This window comes from Lasioglossum baleicum, chromosome 1 (genome assembly GCF_051020765.1).
Source record: "Lasioglossum baleicum chromosome 1, iyLasBale1, whole genome shotgun sequence".
Taxonomy (NCBI): Eukaryota; Metazoa; Arthropoda; class Insecta; order Hymenoptera; family Halictidae; genus Lasioglossum; species Lasioglossum baleicum.
The window spans coordinates 12,513,128-12,535,072 of record NC_134929.1 but is presented as its reverse complement, the minus strand read 5'-3'; the positions used below and the strand labels follow the sequence as shown (position 1 = coordinate 12,535,072).

Genomic DNA, 21,945 nt, shown 5'->3' with positions numbered 1-21,945 from the left:
ACGTAGCTAAAGATCTGAAGAATAAGGTTTCAATATTGTTTTCTTTTTTCATTTTTACACCTGTGAAGTACTCTACTTCATCGAAAATCAAGAGATTTTATAGCACACTCATTATTATAGCACGTTCAATCATTAGCAATTTTCAAGTGTTTTAAGGAAATTATATACATTCTTACATTGCAGAAACTTTTCAAATAGGTATACATAGGTATAATAGACTGCGGATTTTATGCATTTATGACAAAAATGAGTACGTACAATTTAAAACAGTGGAGGTACTGAAAAGATTTAAGGCCACGAATGTATTAGTTTCACCTTAACAAGATAATTAAAAGAAGAATGAAATTTTTATTTGGCTCCTAGGTCTTGCTATCTATGCAAATATTTTTTATTTTGCATAAAGATCCGCAGTTTAGTTATTAGTATTTAAGAACGTAATCAATCATTCTGTAAGTTTTCTTACGATTATAAAAAACTTGAGCCCATAAATCTGTGGTTCTCAGAAAAGACGCCACATGTCACAATTTCAAAAAATTTGGATTTATGCACAATTTGAGCTTCATAGTATAGGATTTACGTATTTACCAGAAAAAATTCATGAAAATAAATTCGAAAGACTCAACAAAATAATGCAATTTAACCGATGTCCTATGTCAAAAAAGCATTAGTGATCAAAACTTTAAAAGGCAATATCTCGAAAGTGAAATTATGTGACATACGGCGTTCTTCCTTACAACCACAGCAATAACGCTGAAATAGTTTCCTCCGACTTATCGGGTGAAATACCGTCTGTGCGACGGATAGGTCCTTCCAGTTAACACTAAACCAACCACGAGCGGTCAAATGACCCATTTTAGATTTTTTATTCGACAATTATAGAAATTGTAAAGGTGTTTTCATGGGGGAATTTATTGAATATATTTTTTGACTCCAGTATATATTATAATAAAAATCGCCTAAAATATAAATAAATATAATCTTGTTATTTTTACAATACCATACACATCAGTCACTTTTGATGGTCGGTAGGTTTAGTGTTAAAGAAACCAAGTTGACCTTGAAATCTTCGAAACGCCTCAACGCACATAAAATATGCTTACGTCGCAATATTTCCCCTTCTATACCACGGAGCCGGTTTCTTCATTTTCGCGGATCATTTAAGGGGTTGAATTCGCGTGATCTTAACAATCCGCGCCGAGAATTGGTCGTCCGTATCGATTTCCAGCGCTGACCCGAGTCGAGACGGGTCGACCTGACCCAAGGGTTCGTCCCGATTCGACGATCGCGTTAACCTGCACGGGAAATCTTCCCGAGGACGCCGGACGAGCGACGAACAGCACGGGAAGAGACGAGGATCGGACTCATTCAAGCCCGCATTGTTCTCGCGATCGTTTCCGGCATTGTCTCCGCGAGCGGACGCGAAAAGACTCGGAAACGACGAAAGAGCCTCGAAAAACGGGTGAAAAGATAGTAGGCGCGAGAAACACAGAAACGCCACAGGGCTTCGTCTTGATTAAGCTCGGGTTTCTCTTTGTTTCTTTTCTCGTTCGGTTGTTCGTCGTTGACGCGCTACGCTCGGATTCCTACGCGCGATTCCCTCGTGTTTGCTTTCACACGGATACGTCGCGGTTCACGTTCCGCATACGTATCGCGATACATGCTCCGGGAATGAAATGTTCTCGTGTTGATCATTTCTCACCTGGATCGACGAACTGATTCCCGTGAACGATATTGTTCCATTTCTCGATAGGGCGACAAGTTGGTGGACGACAACAGTTTGATACTGAAGGACGCGGACGAGGCGACCAGCAATCGGTACTCTATTCGCATTCTTGGGGACACTCACCATGCTCTGAACGTTACCTTCAACACTCTGCCGATCGAGATTCCTGGAGGCGTTTCCTACACAGCGATATTGACCAGTAAGTAAACGTCCTCGTTCGACCAAATTGAACATTTCACTCCTCCTACTCGGAGAATTTTCTCGGACACTGTCCTAGTAGCATTTATGGTTGGCCAACGGTTGGGATATGGTTGGTGGTTTTGTCTACAAATCCCGAACTTAGGGGCTACGACGAAAATGTACGACAATTTGCAACGAATATCCAACGTTAACAAGAAATTTAAGTATGATAATAATACTACATTGGCCCAACCAATGTCTATCAACATTTAAATATCGTACGTGTTACAAAAATTAGAAACGCGTTGCTACAACTGAGAACACTTGTTAATTATTATAATATATTCCAAATTGATTTTTTTGTTTTCCCGCAATGATTGGCCCACTAAAGAATTTATTTATTTCTTTAGTTTTTCCATTTTCCAAAGGGAAGGCAACGGGTAGTGCTCATGTGGTATAAGAAAACCCTTTTGAAGCTCTCTAAATAAACAATGAATAAAATAAAAAATGTATGTTCGGTGGTAGCAGGTGATCCGAGTTGAAATCCGACGGCGGTGATTAAGTTTTTTCCCAATTTTTACCGTGGAAATGCATTATTTATATGTATATTATTTATGATATACTGTAAAAACAATCTTACAAGAGAAATTCAGAATAATTGGCCGTTCGTATTATAACGACGTTGGCCATGATCGTTGGTCCACCTGCATAAAAAGGCAATATTTCTAACGAATGCTTCAACGAAAACCCAACAAAATACCCAACCATAAATGCTACTGGGGTGTGTACCTTAGAACTCCCTACCAATGTTCTCGTAATATGTTTCAATCCCAAGCGTATGTATTTTTCAAACTTTACAAACTTTTTCTCGCTCCGTTTATTTGATAAAAGAAGAGGAAGGAAGCAATTGGCGACAAAAAGTTGCTGAATATTGTTCCAGTGCGGACATATAACATTATATCAGATGAAGTAGTGCGCATTGCATTTCTTCCAAGTGTTTCGATGAATCAATGCACTCCCGACTATAACTTTTTAAATTTCATTCTTGCGTCTCCGTGATGATTCAATTACATTCATGCAGATTAAGAAACGCACTGTCTTGAATTGGCCAAGGTAGGGGTCGACAGAACGATCCTCTTCTGCTCTAGCGTCCGTTCGGGTCCTCTTCGAAGTCGAAACTCATCGACTCCACTGAACACGGTCCAGGTGTGTTCCCCCTGTGGGAACGCCGGTCTGTTACAAAGACATTAGCGAAGACAACGCAGCTGCCAAAATCGCCGCGTATAAGAAAATCCTCTTGGGTTTCTTCAGAATGAGCCTGGGTTTTTTAGATATTTGATTTAAATTTGTTGTATCTTAGAACCCCCTATTAATGTTCTCGAAATATGTTTCAATCTCAAGCTTTTGTCCACACTGAAGCAACATGAATCAATGCACCCGTCTACAACTTTTTAAATTTCATTCTTGCGTCTCCGTGATGATTCAATTACATTCATGCAGATTAAGAAACGCACTGTCTTGAATTGGCCAAGGTAGGAGTCGACAGAACGATCCTCTTCTGCTCTAGTGCCCCTTTGGGTCCTCTTCGACGTCGAAACTCGTCGAATCCACTGAACACGGTCCAGGTGTGTTCCGCCTGTGGGAACGCCGGTCTTATCCCGCTCGTTTGTTACAGGGATATTCGCGAAAACAACGCTGCTGCCAAAATCGCCGTATCGCGTGACGCTTCAAGTACAGGATATCAATCTTGTTCCGAGATCGAACGACAACACGGTAAGTACTAACAAAGAGGCCGCGATTCGTGCGCTTGCTATCCGCGAGTTAGTTCAACTGTTACGCGTTCTGCTCCGAATGAATGAAACCGGGTAACGTTCGTAATCGCGGAGGGATGAAACCGCGACGACTCAATTAAGACCGAAGTCTGTTCTCAAAGAAAGTCCTTGGTGGGTGGGAGAGGGGTGCTCTCTTCCCGGAGAGTCTTCGATGGAAATGATGGTCCCGCTCGAGTGGCCAGACCAACCACCAGCGTCTCTTCCGTCTCTGCTACCAAATTCTACCATTAACGAAGCGATTGAACGCACCCTGTGCCGAGCGAGTTTGCCCGCGATCCCGGCTCGTTAAACAATTAGACGACGAACAGCAGCCACAAGAGGGGGGGGGAGAGAGAAAGAGAGAGAAAGAGAATCAGAGAGCAGAGGTAGGTGGGCGCGGCGGAGACTGCGGCGGCGAATGCGGTGGTTTTCGTTTCGACCCCGGAGTTCCACGGATCCTGTTAAGCGGGAATTAATGGGGATCGTTTCGCGTTCTAATTGCGCGACGCATCCTCGCGTGGGCGGAAGCTTCTTATTATCCCCGCGTCGAATTTCCGGTTCCGAACGCTTTCCTGCTACCGCCCACCGAACTATTCCCGCTCGGGGCGCTTCGACCTCCGATTTCTCCGGTTGCTGCTCCACGTGTCCTATCTGAACGATTGCCTGTAAAGTGAATCCTTCATCAATCAGTTAACACGGTACTCTTATGTCTTAAATCTGGACTGAAATTGCATACATGGTCGGCTACTGAAGGAACTAAAAAGGGACAAAAACCTTACTAGATTTTGGGTCGAAACATGGGTTGCGGGCTGTCGTTTTTTGTCGTTATTTGAGCAGATTTTGGGCTGGGTGAGAGCTCATTCTAAAAAAGAAGATTAAATACACCGTGCTCTGCTCATGATTTAACGAGATTATGTTTATATCTAAAAGTATGAGTGTTCAAAGTAGAGAAGAAATCATGAAAACATCCGCAGAGTCTAATGTATTTTTCTGTCACTAAAAGACGTTTTTGATTGATATGATGGGGCAACAGCACGCCGCGCCGCGCCGGGCTGAACCTTCCTCTATCAACTGAATCTTTGTGCGGCTCAAAATATGCTCGCATGAGGACAAAAAACGACAGCCTGCAAACCCATGTTTCGACCCAAAATCTAGTCAGATTTTAATTCCCTGCAGTTCCCTATCTTAAAAGTCACGTGACTATACTTCCATCTTAATCATTTTTCGCTTCGACCAACAGTTGAACATCACGATGACCTTCCACGGACCGGAACACGTACCTAGCACGACGACCCCGTCCTCGGTGTCGTTCAAGCAACAGTTCTCGTACCCTTCGAGCGCAAGGGTGGCTAGAATCGCGTCTCGTTATTCACGAGTCGCGAAACCGTCGAGCGAGCCGCACTCCTCGGTCAACTTCAGCATCCATGGTTCATCCGCATTTGCTATCACCCAGAAAGGAGGCATCGTGTACGTTGCAGACGAACAACTTCTCAAAACGGAGCCCGAGAACGTCACGTGAGTCGATTTCCGCAAAGGACTGCCGCACAATAGTCCGGGCGGACGATCTAGCAGTTCATTTGGTAACAAAAATCCCGGATTACAGTTCGTCGTTTATTAATTAAGTAATTGTTAATGGACTAACGAAAGTTGACGAAGTTATTTCCCTTTCACATGGAATATCTTTTGAGTTCCAAATAGTTCCGCATTTTTTCAAATTGAAATATTTTCAGTATACTTTTTGATGTAATTTAAAAGAGTAATAACATTAAGACAATTTAACAACGCCCATATGTTATTGTCGATTTGTTAAAATTGTTGAAAATAGAAAGAAAGTTTTATATGGCTTCTGTGTCTTGCAATTGATGAAGACAATTTTTATTTTGCATAAAGATCCGCAGTCTAATTATTATTGTTTAAATAGTCACAGATACCTCAGTGGATATATTGATGTTTATCGAATGTATATTGCTTTCTAAATGTACGTCACCTTAAAAACCGATTAGATTAATAAAGTTTATCAAAAATTGTACAAGCATTTAAAAATCACCATTCTATAAATACCATTATGGATTATTGTTTATTTTAAAACTGAGCATGATTTTTCAGGCAGAGTTTCGATAATGAGACAAAAATATGTTTTAAACAAAAGTTAATCAACATTTAACGGTCTACAAATTTCAATAAAAAAAAATGTTTATTCTATAAAAAGCCAAGGTCATCTTTATTATTAAAGATCAATATCTATATTGGACTTCATAATATTGTAACTGATGTCAAAAATCACCCTCAGTTTATACCCTTAAACTTCCAAATAGTGCTAAAATTTTCATGAACTGTTAGAGCTGTCGTCCGGACCATTATGTGCCGGGCCAAGCTTTACCTCTGCAGTTTCGACTATAGCAGTTATATCACTTGATTTTGTGGGAACTTTTGATTGTGCGGCAATCAGCGCGTTATCAGCCTTGGAGCTTGGAGCACCGTGCAAATCATATTCTCGTTGCAGGCTAAAGATTAAATGGAACAAGAAGGATCGGGTCGTGTCCTCTTCAACAACGATTCGCGTCAGTTTAGCATCGTTATCTGCGTCAAAACTGGACGGATGTAATCGCAGCGACGAACAATTACGTTCTTGCGCGAAGGCAGAGAAAGTAGAAAAATGCGAATCGAGTTGCGGCGTGGCTAGCGGAGTCCTCAGGTTCGACAGCTTCTTCTGCTTCTTCAATTTTGTATCTCCGACAGCTGGACCAACCAAGAACGCGGTTCGTAATTGTATATTTTAGCAATGACACCTTCTCGGGACAATGCGTGTGGAGACACAGCAACGCTTCCGGATTCTCGGACCACTACCGGACCTGTTCTCCGGACTTGTCTTACTGCCCCGACAACCGATGCGACGAACTCGAGCAAATGGATCCTCGCATCTGCCCGCAGGATTGCGTTTACGAGGTGCATTGGTCGGATTTGAACGACAATGGTCGCGGAATCAAGAAAGGGCTAGGCACTTGCGCCTGCGACGATGACCTACACGAGTGCACCTGCAACGTTGACAAACACCCCCTATCCAATGATTCCGACAAGCCGAATAAAGATTCGCGGAATGGGAAATCGAGAAATAGAGAGAACGCTCCAGAGGACAGACGGGACAACGAGATCGTCGTTACCGGGGCTCGAAAAGGTACCCGTAATTCTTCGCATTAAGGGGGTAGACTCGTTTCCAGGATTGCAAGGGTGCGGGATGCGCTTTCTCATTTCTCGATAATGCAGACATGAGGTTTTTCAGTAGTCAAAAGCGCCAGATAAAAGATCAATCTGAGCCGCAATGTTCTATTTTTACGTTTACGAGGCGTAATTTGCATTATTCGGAAGCATGTAGCTGTTGCAGCTTTATGAAAGTAGCTACACGCGCAGTTGTATGCTTCCGAATAATGCAAATTACGCTGCCGAATAATGCATATTACGCCTCGTAAACGTAAAAGGATAATAAGACTTTTGAGAAAAACCCCATCATTACTAATGTAAAGATGTAATAATAAATAATTACTAAATGTATCTAATATAATTACTAGATAATTATATAAATATAAAATTACTAAATAATACTAATAATGATCTAATGTAAAGATGTAAAGATCGAGAAATGAGAAGGCGCATCCCGCACCCTTGCAACCCTGGAAAAACGAGTCTACCCCCTTAACGCTCGGCACTTAAAGCTAGTTTGACTACAGAATTCATTTATTTCATCGGATTTAGAATATTTTCGTTACATTTTCGGGAAACTAATTTGGCGTTGGTCGTATTCAATCATTTCCTAGTTTATTTCCTCTTATCGTTGCATGCGACGCTTCGTGGAAAAGCTGTGCACAGCGTTTCCGAATTGTCCGCTTTTCTGACAAATGCACGGTTGGCCTGCGCCGGCTGGCATAGCTGCAGCAGCATCAAAATTGCATAGTAAAACAATCACGGCGAGATTAAAAAATGGCGACTGCAGCAGCAGGTAATCAATCAGCATTCGTTTGCAACCGTACAGCGAAAACCCGGACACTGCGGAAACCATTTTATAGTTCTTCCGCTGATTCGCCCCCAATTTCTTTGTTTCCCGACAGCGTCCAGTGGCCCGTGCGGCCCTTTCTGCATGATCGGAGCGATCGGTGGCAGTTTCTTCGTGTTGGTAGCGATCGTTGGCTCGCTCGTCACCTCGAGATACAGGTACGTTATCGAAAAAGGCAATGTTTGCCGACCGGCACAATGCGAACGCTTCACGGCAGCGCGACAACCGGAGGTATCGCCGATAATTCTCGAAGGAGTTCTTTGTCCGCGATCCGTTTTGTTGAATCGACCCGACTATCGAAATTCTTTCTCAATAGGATAACACAGAGTCGCCACACCATTCGATATTTCGGGGACGCACTGTTATAGATACGCGCTTATCGAGGTGCACTATCGATTTCCCTCGGACCTTCTGCACGAGCCATCCGGCAAGTAACCGGTGTTCTTCTTTTCATTGGACACGTGCCACTCCGGAGACTCACGCTCGCGTCGTAAAACTGATCGCGGCACACTATCCGAACGGCCGCGTAAAATTATTCTGCGAATTCTGCATCTCGCCTACCTACCGGGGCGAGAATCGTTTCGATCGTTGCAGATTAAAAAACTTTTCACCGTACACGAGCGCACTCCGCGGCTTTATCGTTCTTAGACTCGCGAGACAGAAACGATCTACTCTACTGTGCTCCTGTTCGAGATGGAAATTCGGGCTGTTACACGATTTTTATGAGAAACAATCTTATCCTCGAAGCGAAATCCGCAGAAGAACTGGCGCAGTTCGCGGACACAGTTCCCCCAGTCGTCGATCAAATTATGCAAAGCATCTGAGAATCGTTTCGTCATGATGCGAAAGAAGCAACTTTAACCGTTTGAGGACGAATGGTGGCAATATCATGTAGTTCACTTTAACATGTTCGCTACCACCGTCACAAATAAGTGACATCCATAATCTGATAGTTCACTTAAAAACAGTCTAATTAATTTTATGCACTTTCGTTGTTTAAAATCATAGTAGAATGCATAATTTTCAGAGAATCTGTGACTTTCTTCTACTTAATTGTTTTAATCATTCAAAATCGGGTACGTTGCATTTAATAAAATTTTCGAACAAGGAAGGTAAGCAACGAAACAAATGCTGGTAGCTAATCAGTGCTATTAATTTGATGTCAATTATTTTTATAGAATAAAAATGTATTTCTTCCATTAATCATTTTAACAAGTCGAAGATATTAAGAAATCACTCTTACATTCTTCAGATGTCCTTCCAGTTTTCTACTTCACGCTATTACTTGATTAGTGTAGTAATAAAAGATCAGTATGTACTTTTACTGGATCCTAGAACCGAAGACTTTGCTTTAGAATCCAGAGGAAAATATTTCTCATATATCTTAGAAAATCTTCGTCCGCAAAGACTTAAATGGGTAGTATTTTTTCCAGATATGAACACGTAAAATTGTTAAAGAAATCGATAAAACTCACAATTTTACGAAGCGTAACCCAGTTTCACTCGATGGAACTGTCAATATACGAAACAGTATTTTATCCAGTATATAACGTAAATTTCGAAAATTGCGAACTTGTACGAAACAGTTAAGTGCAAGCACTTACGTAACGAAGAATGTTTTCCTTATTATCGCCCTTCTGTTACAAAAAGAAAGAGAGACAGAGGGTAACTTTAAGTTAAAAGCAGGGACCATAACTGTTATAACCAAATAGAAAAAAGTCATAGAATAACAAGTATTTCATCGACTAAAATCGTATTGGTTACAAATAAGGATTATATCAATGAGAGAAATTTATTTAGATCGCGCGCTCATAAGAGTTATCGATGGAAGAAGTTTATTTCGGTCGCTCATAACAGTTGTCGATGAGATAAATTTATTTCGATCGCTCATAACAGTTATCAATGAGAGAAGTTCATTTCGATCACTCACAACAGTTATTGATGAAGGAAATTTGTAATAGCTATTATTAAATAGTACAACATTCAAATTGTAGACAATCAATTATTTCATAAATTTTTTATTCGTAAAATTAATTGTTACAATCAAAATTTAATGTGACAAACAAAAACAGATTTTGTGTTGTTCTTATGGTCTGTTGATTCGTCTTGTTGTACGAAACCTTCTCAATGAATTTCACAGGCTTGCTCCATCCGAAAAAGAGTAGACAACTCAATAATTGAATAAGCAACCAAAATGAGTTTTCTCATCAATAATTATTATGAATAAGTGAAAAGAAACGATCATCGATAACTATTATGAGCGATCGAAATAAATTTCTCTCATCGATAACTGCTTTGAGCAATCGAAACAGTTTTTCTTCATCGATAACAGTTATCGAGGAGGATCCAATTTTTTGAACATTGATAACTGTTATTTGTAACCAAAAATTTTAAAAATCGATATTTTTTAATGATTTTGTTCTACGAATTTTTTTCTTTATATCTTGTGTGCATTACCTTAAATTTCAATAATAATCAACTTTTCATTCATGATTTTTTTATCGTAGAAAATGTTAGAATAACTGTCATTTTTGGTCCCTGGTTACAAGAATTATCGTCTGACCCGCTTCCGTACGACGATTCTTTTTCCTTCAATTCATTTTCTCGACCTTTCTGGTATCATGTAAAACTTTAGGATGGCCGCAAAGGGAGCTCGCAGAGACAGCAAACGGAGAGCAGGAAACGGCGACGCTACCGCGATCGGTATCCTGCCATCCGACTACATAGATAGAGGGGACGGACTGCTGATCGGATTGGACACGTTCACAGCGGCGAATCGTCATCTTCTCTTTTCGAAAAGCTGCCCGGTAAGTTCTACCGTCGGGTCCATCCACTTATGTAGCATTCTAAAAATTTTACCACAAGTTCTACGGTCCCGATATCTACCAACGAGAGTACTACATCCACTTCCGATTTGAAAATTTAACCAAATAGGATACGAGCGCCACGGGCGCACGATTTCGTGCTCGCGAATATTCCTACACGCTATATGTATGTATAGAATAGTACACGACGGTGCTAATCCCACGCTTTCATCCAGGAGTTGAAAATCCGCGGAGTAATTCGAAATTTCGAGGAAACTCGGAGGGGAATTAAACAGTGACAACAATGTAGTTGTTGGGGAGACTGATTAATGGCGGTCTTAGGATATTGCACTTCGCGCCGTCTGTTTCGGAGGACCACCCATTTATAATTAACTTGGCTGACTCGGCTGAATTGTTTGACCGACTTGACAATTTTGAGCTATGCGTTATGTTCGGTTGATTCTGCTGGTTTCGAACTAGATATTGAAAACTAGTTTTTTGGCCCTCGTCGACCATGACCGCCAGTCCTCCTTTTTGTCGCCATTATCGTTATTGTTGCATGGAAAGTGACCAACCTAGTGTCACTCCCCTTCCAATAACGAGTTATAGTCTTGTCTCCCATAGTGTGCTTTCGTCTCTACAGATAGTGTTACTTTTCTATCCCCACTACTAGGGGACGCTACAATGTAACAGGATCCCAGGCCGGATATCTGTGAGGAAATATATACTAATGCAATGATGAAACTTTATTGCTTTTAGTTATTTCGGTACGAAACCTTTACCAACGTATTGGTAAATTTTTTCTGATTAAAACGAGACCAGACACGTTAGAATCGCGATTATATATACTTATTTAGTAAGCGATGAAAGTTTCGAACGCAAAGAAGGATAACATGTGGAAATACAAAACTTCTTTATTTTTGATTCTCTCTCTACAAAAATTTTGTTATCACATTTATGAGATTTTTCGAATAAAAATGAGTCTACACTTGCCATAGTTTGGGTTTTTTCTGTCGTTTAAAGTGCAAGGAGGTAAAATGTTTTATACACTGACTCCTGGGGCCATTTCAACCTCCAGAAAGTGTAGAACTCCCCTTTACAATTACAGTAAAAGGTGGTGGTTAGCACCGTTGATTACCCAGGATCATCGTTTACACTTGGTAAAGGTTATCCAAGAAAAGTGTTGCAACGTCCATCGACACGTACAATAAAACATTTAATGGGCTAGTTTATGAGGCAGTTTTATCGTTCGTCATCTACATTGCCTGTCGTTTCTTACATTTGTTTTGTGACACATAGCGAGTTATGATCACACTTTAAATAAGTAAATATAGTCCAAATTATGCCATAGTTCGACTCATTTTAATTAGAAAAGTCTCACAAATACGTTGGTAAAAGTTCTGTAAAAAGAGAATGAAAGATTCGTCCCTCTTTGTCGTTTATGCGCTGTCCTTCTCTAAAATAACGTAGACCTCTATGATTTCTGAGCCTCCATATTTCCGAGGTTGTGACACTACGGGAGACAAAACTGTATTAAGTTGCTGCATATGAAATGTCCGATTTTAGAAGGGAAATGTTACCCTTCTATGAATTATCAATTATGATTACGAAACCGACCATAGTTAACAAGGATCGCGTTTTCGAATGTGTTGTCAGACGGATCCGAAATGGGAGTTTCCAAGATCGCGATTAAGCATCGAGCAGGTCCTGGGCGAGGGTGAGTTTGGTCGTGTATTGCGGGCCAAAGCGATCGACATCGGAGGTTCTTCGGGTCCGACGACCGTTGCGGTGAAGACTTTGAAGGAGAACGCGTGCGCTTCTGAACTAGCGGACCTGCTTTCTGAATACCAGCTGTTGAAGGAGGTCCATCACCCTAATGTGATCAGATTATTAGGCGCGTGCACAACTCCCGGTGCCCCTGTCTACCTGATCATCGAGTTCGCCGAGTTTGGCTCTTTGCGGTGAGTAACCACTAGTGCATCGAGACTGTGGAATCTCGTATTGCGAAATTCCTTCGCCGGGACAATAACCGGTCCGCGAGATGTTCACGTAGCGTTGCGGTAATTAAATTCTTCGCGCGGTCATTGCGAGAAAATGCCTTTTCCGGATGCGAAAGAGCGTTAACCGGCTCGGCGCGACGTAGACCGGGCGCCAATGTTCCTCTTTCCTCTTCTCACTATACTTTTCTCTTCCTTCCCCTTGTTCCACGATATTACGAAAACAAGGATGCTCGCTATTTGTAGAAACTACTTGAGACGCAGCCGACATTTGGATTCCGGAGGCAGGAACGGCGGCGAAGAAACGTCACCGGCGAATGCGAACGTGGATACCAATGCGGATGTCAATGTTACGTCCACTTATACCGTGACGTCTCGCGACATTCTCTCGTTCGCCTGGCAAATTAGCAAAGGGATGGCCTACCTGTCCGAGATCAAGGTAATGCGCGACAATCATCAATCAACGAGACGAGGCAGTAAGCATCAATGCAGCCACTGCAGTGCGACAGAATTGAAGTTACCCAGATTGAAAGTGTTTAGGAATATCAACATCTTCAATTTATTAATGAAATTAGTGAATTTTCCATTTATCTCTTGTATCGTGTAATTAATGCACAAAATTTAGCAGCAAAAATTAGCATAATAGCTACAGTGCTTGCGAAACGTTGGAGAAACAATTCGAAAAGGACGTACACCAGAGAGTCTCATGAGTAAAAATTGATACAGATTAAATCGTTTCCCTTTGCAGCTGGTGCACAGAGACCTGGCCGCCAGGAATGTGTTGCTCGCGACCGGGAAGGTCTGCAAAATCTCGGACTTCGGGCTGACCCGGGACGTATACGAGGACGACGCGTACTTGAAACGCAGCAAGGGACGAGGTGCGTACAAACAATTCGTACGATTCCAATGAAACGCGCTCTTCTCACTGTAACCGATTTATTTCACGGCCCGTAAATCTCCGAGGATTTGCCGGTGCTCTTTCTCGCTGGCAGCGCGCGGCAGCCGCTCGAAATCCCCGTTTAATCCAAGATTTTACTGGCCGGTAGTTCCCGTGAAATGGATGGCACCCGAATCCCTCGCCGATCATGTGTACACTAGCAAGTCGGATGTTTGGAGCTTCGGTGTCCTCCTCTGGGAGTTGATCACTCTAGGCGCTTCTCCGTATCCCGGAGTCGACGTGCACAATCTCTACAACCTACTGAAAGCTGGCTACCGCATGGAGAGGCCGGCCAACTGTTCACAGCAATTGTAAGCCATGATTTTCGCTGACACGTTACTCTTCGCTCGTATATAAAACACTTGACGCATTTCGTAGGTACAAACTGATGGTGTCGTGCTGGCACCTGGAGCCTGGGTCTAGGCCGTCTTTCAAGGAGCTGACCATTCACTGGGAGAGGATGCTGGAGGACAGCATCGACTACTTGGACTTGAATCCCAGAACGGTGCAGAACAGGTCTTATTTCGCGTCCCTTCACGCGTTGGACAGTCCATGCAGTGAGTAGCAAGTATCCTCAATGCTCGTTTCAACAGTCCAAACGGTGGGTAGTCCATTTCGGAGTAAAACTCTCGCGAGTTGCTCTGAAGTGAGAATGCCGAGAGCGAATTTCAACACAATACCCATTCGAGAGGAATATTACCGAGAGCAACTCGCAATTGTTTTACTCTCAAATGGACACCTAGCTTCAACTTTTTTGAGAAAATCTTTTTAGTGTACTTCTTTTGTTCAAGTTATTATAAAGGATTATACATCGGTAGCGTTTTAGGCTCGGTAGTTCTAGTGTTAAATACCTTTTCTCTTCGTATTATGTCGCAGGTTCCGGCAACGACGAAGTTGACGACCCAGCCGAAGAGACTAACACATTCGGCAACAGCGTGGTCAACTACCTGGAGAAACCATCTTTCGACAAGGTGACCAAATGCGACAAGATCGACAAGCTCCACACCCTCTGGCACGAGTCTATAGCGTCCTTCCCCGACACCATCGAAGGGATCAAACCGTCCTATGTGAACGATCAACGAACGAATCTGCTCGACAATCACTACGAGAGTCCGATCAAATTCGCGAGGAACGCGAGCGTCACGAGCGACAGTGAAAATGATCTAGCCACGCCGACTAGCGAACGTCCGCAGTCCTATATCGACATGGAAGGGAAAAAGTTCTTGGAGTCCGAGAATCTGCTTGTGCCTACCACGGTGAACGATCGTAAAAGCAAAGGCAAAGAAAACTGAAGGGATCGTGGATCGAAAGCGTAACAATCGTTGAATCCGCGTCGTATGTGCGCGAGAGCGATTCACGGGGAAATCGCACGGTATCGAAAATCACTAAATCTTGCACTGCACATCCAGAACGGAAAAACCTTAATGGTGTTTTGTCAACGACGCCATTAGGGTTTTTCGGAGTATACATATACAAGATTTAGATACCTGTCGCCGAAAAGCGATTTCCGATACCGTGCGGTCTCCCTGTCAAACTGATCGAGCGAAACCATTAAAGGTGATGTTCTACTAATCGCGTAACGAAAAAGACTTATTTTTACGTATGAAATATTGGGCCCTGTATCGAATGTAACGTACCAGCCCCTCAACTTGATTCGTTTAGTTCGATAAGTTCGTTCAACTCCTGTGTAGCTAAACAGCACCGCCCCCTTCACTCTCTTCCACTGTCCCTCAAGATCGTCGACGATCATTCGAGATGAAACGAGCTATCGTCGAACCGTCTGATAATGCCAACAAAATTGATCGGAGGAGTATAGATCTGGAATTCGTTCAGTATTTAAGCTTCGAACAGCGCGAGATGCATTTGTTAGCGCACGTGCTTACAGCTTCCGAGCGCACGCTATCAAACGACACGTGTAAATACATGCGATCATTTTCGTAATCGAGAAAACAAAGGACATAAGCTATTATATAGTTTAACTTGCGGACGAGACAACGTTTTCTCAGTGCCTCGTCGAAGAAACAAGTCGGTTTGTATTTATGTATAAAGCAGAGCAGAGCATTCCATTACATTAGTTAGAGTTAGCGGCGACATTAATTGTCGCGCGAACGTCCGCGTACACATTTCGGTTTCTACCGCGTACTTGTGTTTCGTTCATCGTCGAGCTGCGAAAGTTGACTAGTTTTAACGAAAGAGAAAAAAGATGCACTTCCCCTTTGAATATGTATTTGTTATCGTGTCATCGTTACCTTCTTGTACCTAATATCTTCGTATGCGTGTAATGTATTCAATAAACTCGTCGGACGGACAGTTGCAAAACACACACAGCGAACGGACGCAAAGAGTTTACATACGGCGACGAATGATTCCCCTGTTTATTAAATCGGCAGTCGTTACAGATATACAAGAGACGTCCTATCAGCAGTGTGTTTGTAAAAAAAACGAAACTGTCTTGCGAGGACAACCGCGTTGGGTCGCGAATCGTCGGGAGATCAGTGTGCTATCGAATGTTTCGGTGTAAAACTTAACGTAGATAAAAAATAGTACGGAATCACAAAGTCAATTCGTCGATGCGAAACCCGCCGGTTTGGCCGATCGAAGATCTGCAAGCGAACGTTGCTTCCGTGTCTGTTTCGGTCTCTCCGAGCAAGTTTAACTCGTCGATATTGGTCGCAAACGTTTGCGACAGGACGTCGTTGCCTTTCGTCAATACGGGACTTTGTTTGTCCGGCGCTCGCTCGGATTCCGGCCTCAGCAAATTCTCTGAAACAGTAGTCCAATCAATATTAAAGCATAAATGAACACATCTACCGGTGGATATTCTATAATTTTTTTCTATGGTACACGAGCCCGGATTTTTTAATGGATCTTTGAAGAGCTTTTCTTTCGATGCAGCACAATTATTAGAAATCCTATTAACAAGCTCCCAGTAGATAAAGTGTTGAGAAGTCGAAAATGGGCTTTGTGAAAAACTGACCGGTCTCTCGAGCGTCCCTCGAGTTGCTGTCTTCACCAAGCATCTCTAATTTCGCTAACTTGACGCTATCTAAGAACTCTTTGTCGGACACGTAAATGCAGCCGACGCGCTCCATCTTGTGGATCACTTTGACGAGGTTCGGCAGCTCCTTCGGCAAGGAGAATCTTCTGAGATGCCGCGTTTCCTCGGGCACGTCTTCCGGCTTGCAGTACGGTAACTGCACGATGTAGTACCGTTTCTCTTTCCGTGCCTGGTTTTCCTTAACCAACTTTAACAGGTGATTATCGTTGTCGCGGTAAATGAATGACACGGTTGGCTTCTTAGGCGGCGGGGAAGCAGCGACCAGGACAACGTCCGCGCTTTGAAAAGCGGCTCCGCAACACTCTTTTGGATCCTGCGTGAACGCGAAATCTCGTTCGGGCTGAAAATTGCAAAGGAAAATATTACAACGCAGTAGTCTATCTTGAAAAGCAAAATGTTGCTGACTGTGTCTGCTACTGACATTTCGCGTGGCGTCCGTGACGTCAAGCGTGTCTATCACAGTCACGTTCGAATTCCTCAGGTATTTAGCGAGCTCACTCATCGCGTTGATGTGCGTCAGTCGTGTTGGCGAGTAGATCAACAGACAGGTTGGCTTTTGTCTTCGCTTCCAGCACTCTAAAAACGAACACCAGGTTGCAGGAGCGGCTTGACTGAAACAGCTGATTCCTCTAATGCAAACTTACCCCTTCTACACAGTTTATAAAGATGATAGAGAGCACATAGTATCACCGGTGGTATCCAAACAGTACTGATGATCATGATGAAGAGGCGGTGAGGGGATGCTTCTTGTGTTCAATAGGAAAATTCGTTAATCCGTGTTAAGGTGCGAATACACTAACAAGTAACTTGCAGACGCATGTACACTGGTTTGCAAATATAAAATACATTGTTCCACTCTGTGAGAGCAACTGTCGCAAGTGAGTTCAACTTGCTGTTGGCTATCTCATAGGCGTTTCTACTTTAGACGAATCATGAGAGTCGCTCCCGCAAAAACTGTCACAAGTTACTTGCTAGTTTATTCGCACCTTAACGCACGATTATAAAAATACACGTATGAACTTTTTCTCTCACTTACGTGTAGTAATGGACGGCGTGGTACTATTTGCGCAGCCATATTTCCCGCAATCGGAATGTATGGCAGAGACTTTGAAGTAGAAGACTCCGGTGCGATCGGTGAGGTCGTACGACATCGCTTCGTCGCTTGTCGTCCAGGAGCCATTCGTATCCACGGAATCCGTCTCGTCGTTCATCAACCAAACTCTGTACTCTGACACGTTGTACGATTCTGGCAGAGCCTGTATGTACAGCAAGAAACGTGGTGCGTCCGAGACGTCTACATAGACGAACGGTGTGTAATCTCGCACGCCCGCATCTTCTTCTATGGAAGAAAACGATTACAATGTTGAAAATTCAAAGACCTCGAGCTACGATAGAGAGATATACAGTAAGAAATGACACATACCAATGAATCTGTGTCGAGGTACATTGAAAATATACTGCTTGCTGTAATTGTACGTTTCACCAGTTAGCAGTACGTGTAACCGATAAGGAGAGGACTCGTAAGAATCGTTCGCGAACGGGCAAGAAACGTACAGTTCTTCTGGTGCGGGATGCGTCTCATTCCCATAGAATTCTACATGTCTACATGCCGACTGATTCGGATTTGATAAACTCTGGTAGCGTGTGATCAGTCCTGTTTTATAATCAACAAAATTAATGTTGTTTCTTCTGTTGTTTGCAAATTCGCTCGCTACGACCTCTTACCATGGAAATTTGCATTGGACACGCTCAAGTTAAAGGCAGTTACTCTCTGGACAATATTGTGCTCGTAAACACGAAGACTCACTCTGTTAGAATCCTCGTTTGTATCTTCTTTACGAAATGTTTCGAATGTAAGATCGGTACAGTCTGGAAAACAAATTTAGCTATTGCTAAAGAAATTTAGTATTTCGATGGATAATATTGAACAGAGCCTATATGCTTGTTTGCGTACCTTCACCTCTTTCTACTTTTGTCAGTAGACACTGAACTCCAGGTTTCAGAAGAACCTCGTCCTAAGAAAATAATTTCACATAGGCGATAAAGTTGAATTAGCAAGTTGATAGTGTAGAGCGTTGAGTGATTTCCCCGTGATAAAAAGAAGAAAGAGATATGGAGTCATAGATAACATATTTAGATTACAATGCTTTTCATGATGGTTTTAATGACAGTTTTACAGACATATACTTTGATGTACGTCAAAGTCTATCTACTATACGATCGATTAGAAAAGCGTGATGTAGAAAAAATGAGTTACCTTGTACTGACAGTAGTCGGGAAAACAATCAGAAGCTGTAACACTTCTGCGAAAGTAACAAAGAAGTATCACCAAGTTGATGATGTTCCGCATCGTAAAGATCTAGTTGCGAGTCTGAATGCTGTTTTCGAAATGAACATATTTGTGTTACACCGTGCAGCAAGTGTTTAGGCAATACAGTCTATTTCTCAATGATGCTACATGATCTCTACACAACAATCTTTTGACACAACGTGTTTGGGAAAAAAGAAAACATTAGGGCTCGGTGTCGCAATCTCGTGCAGAGCGCACTTTATCTCAGTTATTACTATAAAAAATAATTCGTGCCGGAACATTCGTTGTATTTTATGAGGCAAACGGCAACAATCATTTGCTCCGTAAAATCTGAAAATAGCGACATTCCTCGTAGCGACAAAACGCTCAAACTAGTAGACAAATGTTACCGACAAACACATTTTTCCAAGAAAAGGCAATGGCGCCTTCTATACAGAAACAATGCAACTTTTACCCCATTTAATACCATATATTAAACGTCAGATAGCGTCACTGATTTTTTCCAAAAAAATTCAACTACAGACGAGGTATAGGAGCATAGACGAGGTATAGAAGTAGAGTCTACTCCAATACATATAGACAGCAAGTAGAATTGGCTGATCATGATCAGATCAGACGCGTCAAATGATTCCTAATATGCAATAGCACGTGTATTCGCTGCATTTTCAAACTCGACTTTTTCGAAAATGAAGACTGTACTGCGATTTCCGGCTCACCCTGTATAATTTAATCTAAATAAATAAATAACGAATTTTAAATATTCTTAATAGGTGAATTTGATTTGCAAAAGGGTGTATTTGACTTGCAAAAAGGTGAATTTGGAGTACAAAACCTGTAGTATGTACACAGACTGACTTTGTCCTATACCTCGTCTGTGGTAAGTTGTAACTATGCTAAAAATATGATGTACATAGGTTCTGATCCGTGCTAAAAATGAGACAAGGCTGAAGCACTATACTGGAGCCACCGAGAAATCCTGGGCGTGAGCCAGTGAGCGTGAGTATTCTCATTTCCACAATGTTTCAACTACAGGTCGTGTAAGTGAATATATATTTTGAAATATTAATAAAAAGAAATGTTGAACTCATTATTTTGTTATGAAATCGTTAAACTATCGCAATATCATTTCGTCAGCCAATGAGAACAACTTCCTCTGCTGTTGAACGTATCACGAGCGAGTAGACGTTATGAAGGCATCTACTGTCACTTTTGCAGCCAACTAGCGAGGAATCTCTGTACTTATTTTCCGCCTTCTAACACGATGATTGCACGATGACACATTTTCCACCAATCGGTTACGGAGAAAGTATATGGTTTGCAAACGATAAAAATCTCCCGGTTATTAATCTTTGAAGTCTTGATTTCTAATTTAATAGCAAATTTAATAGTGCTAATACTCTGTCTGATGTTTCTAAAAGATTTCAAGTGATCCTTATACAAATAGAGAGTTTTATAAATATAGTTGCCATCACCCTTAAGTCCATATAGTTCCCTTAAAAAATGGATAGTAACAATAAATTGAGAAGGGCTCCACTTTCTATGAAGCAGAGGCTGGAAATTGTACAGCATTTAGAAAGCGGTGTACCTATTAACACGTTAGCTGCCGAATACAATGTCACTCCTGTTACAGTTCGTCGGATCAAACGTAACGCAGTGACTGTAAGTCAGTTTACCGACAAAGGTGTAGACAAAGCGCATAGAAGAACTTTACGAAAGCCTGAGAATGAGGAATTAGATAATCGTTTGTACACATGGTTTATAGAACGTAAAACACTCGGTGAGCCTATCACAGATGTGCGAATGGTAGAAAGAGCAGCAGAAGTAAATAGGGAAATTGGTGGACCTTCGAGTTTCAAAGCTAGTAGAGGCTGGCTATGGAGATTTAAGAATCGCCATGGCATTAGATTATTTGGACAAAATGTTGATGCTAATACAGCAGTTGCCCAACAATTTGTAGAAACTTTTACTAGACAACTGGAAGAAGAGGATATCGACAAAGAAAATGTTTATAATATGAACGCAACCAGTCTGTCATGGAAAACTATTTCCAAGAAGATTTTTGCGCATAGCGGGGAGAAAAGGATTGAAGAAAAGAATATGAATAAGGATAGAGTAACTATAGGCCTTTGTACTAATGTAACTGGGAGTCATAAGCTTGCACCTTTGTTTATTAACAGATTCGAAAATCCAAGAGTATTAAAACATTCGAAACATCGACTACCTGTGATTTACAAAGCCCAGCAACAAGCTTTTATGGATCAAACTGTCTTTGCAGATTGGTATCAAAATTATTTTAAACCAGACGTAATGAAATATCAATTACACAATGGTACCTGTGGGAAAGTTATCCTTATTTTGGATAACTCTCGTGGTTATACCCTACACTTTCTTGAAGAGTTACAAAAAGACGAGCGTTTTCAAATTGTATTTCTACCTCCAAACACTAGCCACTTGCTGCAACCCATAGATCAAGTGCTTGAGAAGACAAAAAAATCTTATCGTCACAAGATGTTAACTAGAGCAATGGGTTACCCCGATGGAATACAAGAATTCTACTCTAATTACGATCTTAAGGATTGTATTCATTTATTATACGAGGCATGGATGGAAATGAGTATCTTGGATATTCGAAATTCATGGAAAAATCTGATTAAACAAGTCCCAGAGTACCTCCCAGAGGTACCAGGCATACAGAACCCAGAGGATTTGTTTGAGTCCGACTTGAAAATCATGGACACTGAAGAGCAAGAAGAAGGATCCACTGACTTTTTGTCGAGATGCATGGAAGCTAAAGACAATTCTCTAGAAAGAACTGAAAGTATTTCCAATGGTGATAGCGAATCGTCGCTGCCTAAAAAAGACGAGATCATAAAAGCTATTAAGACTCTAATGATCTGGTCTAAACGAGAACCAAATTTTGTAAAAATGAATGTAAAATATTTACGATATTATTGTAAACATAGATGATGTAATATAGTCTAAGCTTAGACTCTAAGCAATCTGCGTGGGTGTAGAGAACGTAAAATGTTGTAAAAATGTGATGTGTATATATAAAGTATAAGTTACTTGAAATACG

The 21,945-nt window shown here is 41.8% G+C and overlaps 2 protein-coding genes across 4 annotated transcripts in view; one reads left to right on the top strand and one right to left on the bottom strand.

Moving 5' to 3' along the window:
* Ret (protein kinase receptor Ret oncogene) overlaps positions 1 to 15,468 on the top strand; it is a 38,513-nt gene extending 23,045 nt beyond the window's left edge. For both annotated transcript variants that reach the window (XM_076436570.1, XM_076436559.1), the window contains exons 6-18: positions 1,751 to 1,922; positions 3,579 to 3,676; positions 4,955 to 5,229; positions 6,218 to 6,409; positions 6,495 to 6,889; positions 7,818 to 7,920; positions 10,398 to 10,569; positions 12,223 to 12,527; positions 12,810 to 13,002; positions 13,312 to 13,441; positions 13,610 to 13,811; positions 13,879 to 14,057; positions 14,377 to 15,468. In XM_076436570.1, coding sequence (XP_076292685.1) covers positions 1,751 to 1,922; positions 3,579 to 3,676; positions 4,955 to 5,229; positions 6,218 to 6,409; positions 6,495 to 6,889; positions 7,818 to 7,920; positions 10,398 to 10,569; positions 12,223 to 12,527; positions 12,810 to 13,002; positions 13,312 to 13,441; positions 13,610 to 13,811; positions 13,879 to 14,057; positions 14,377 to 14,792 — 2,832 coding nt within the window. In that variant the 3' untranslated portion in view covers positions 14,793 to 15,468. The remainder of the gene's footprint in view (positions 1 to 1,750; positions 1,923 to 3,578; positions 3,677 to 4,954; positions 5,230 to 6,217; positions 6,410 to 6,494; positions 6,890 to 7,817; positions 7,921 to 10,397; positions 10,570 to 12,222; positions 12,528 to 12,809; positions 13,003 to 13,311; positions 13,442 to 13,609; positions 13,812 to 13,878; positions 14,058 to 14,376) is intronic.
* A 389-nt stretch (positions 15,469 to 15,857) lies between these two features.
* LOC143215020 (uncharacterized) lies at positions 15,858 to 19,163 on the bottom strand. 2 transcript variants are annotated; one of them, XM_076436705.1, is made up of 9 exons: positions 18,816 to 19,163; positions 18,513 to 18,573; positions 18,284 to 18,427; positions 17,982 to 18,212; positions 17,595 to 17,897; positions 17,203 to 17,304; positions 16,980 to 17,134; positions 16,478 to 16,898; positions 15,858 to 16,263 (listed from the first exon to the last, which is right to left on the bottom strand). In XM_076436705.1, the coding sequence occupies exons 1-9, from the start codon at positions 18,906 to 18,908 to the stop codon at positions 16,052 to 16,054; spliced, it is 1,722 nt and encodes a 573-aa protein (XP_076292820.1). In that variant the 5' UTR covers positions 18,909 to 19,163; the 3' UTR covers positions 15,858 to 16,051. The 2 variants fall into 2 exon arrangements, with proteins under 2 accessions (XP_076292820.1, XP_076292829.1); XM_076436714.1 differs by having other exon boundaries at positions 17,203 to 17,301; positions 18,816 to 19,162.
* Positions 19,164 to 21,945: the final 2,782 nt, after the last annotated feature.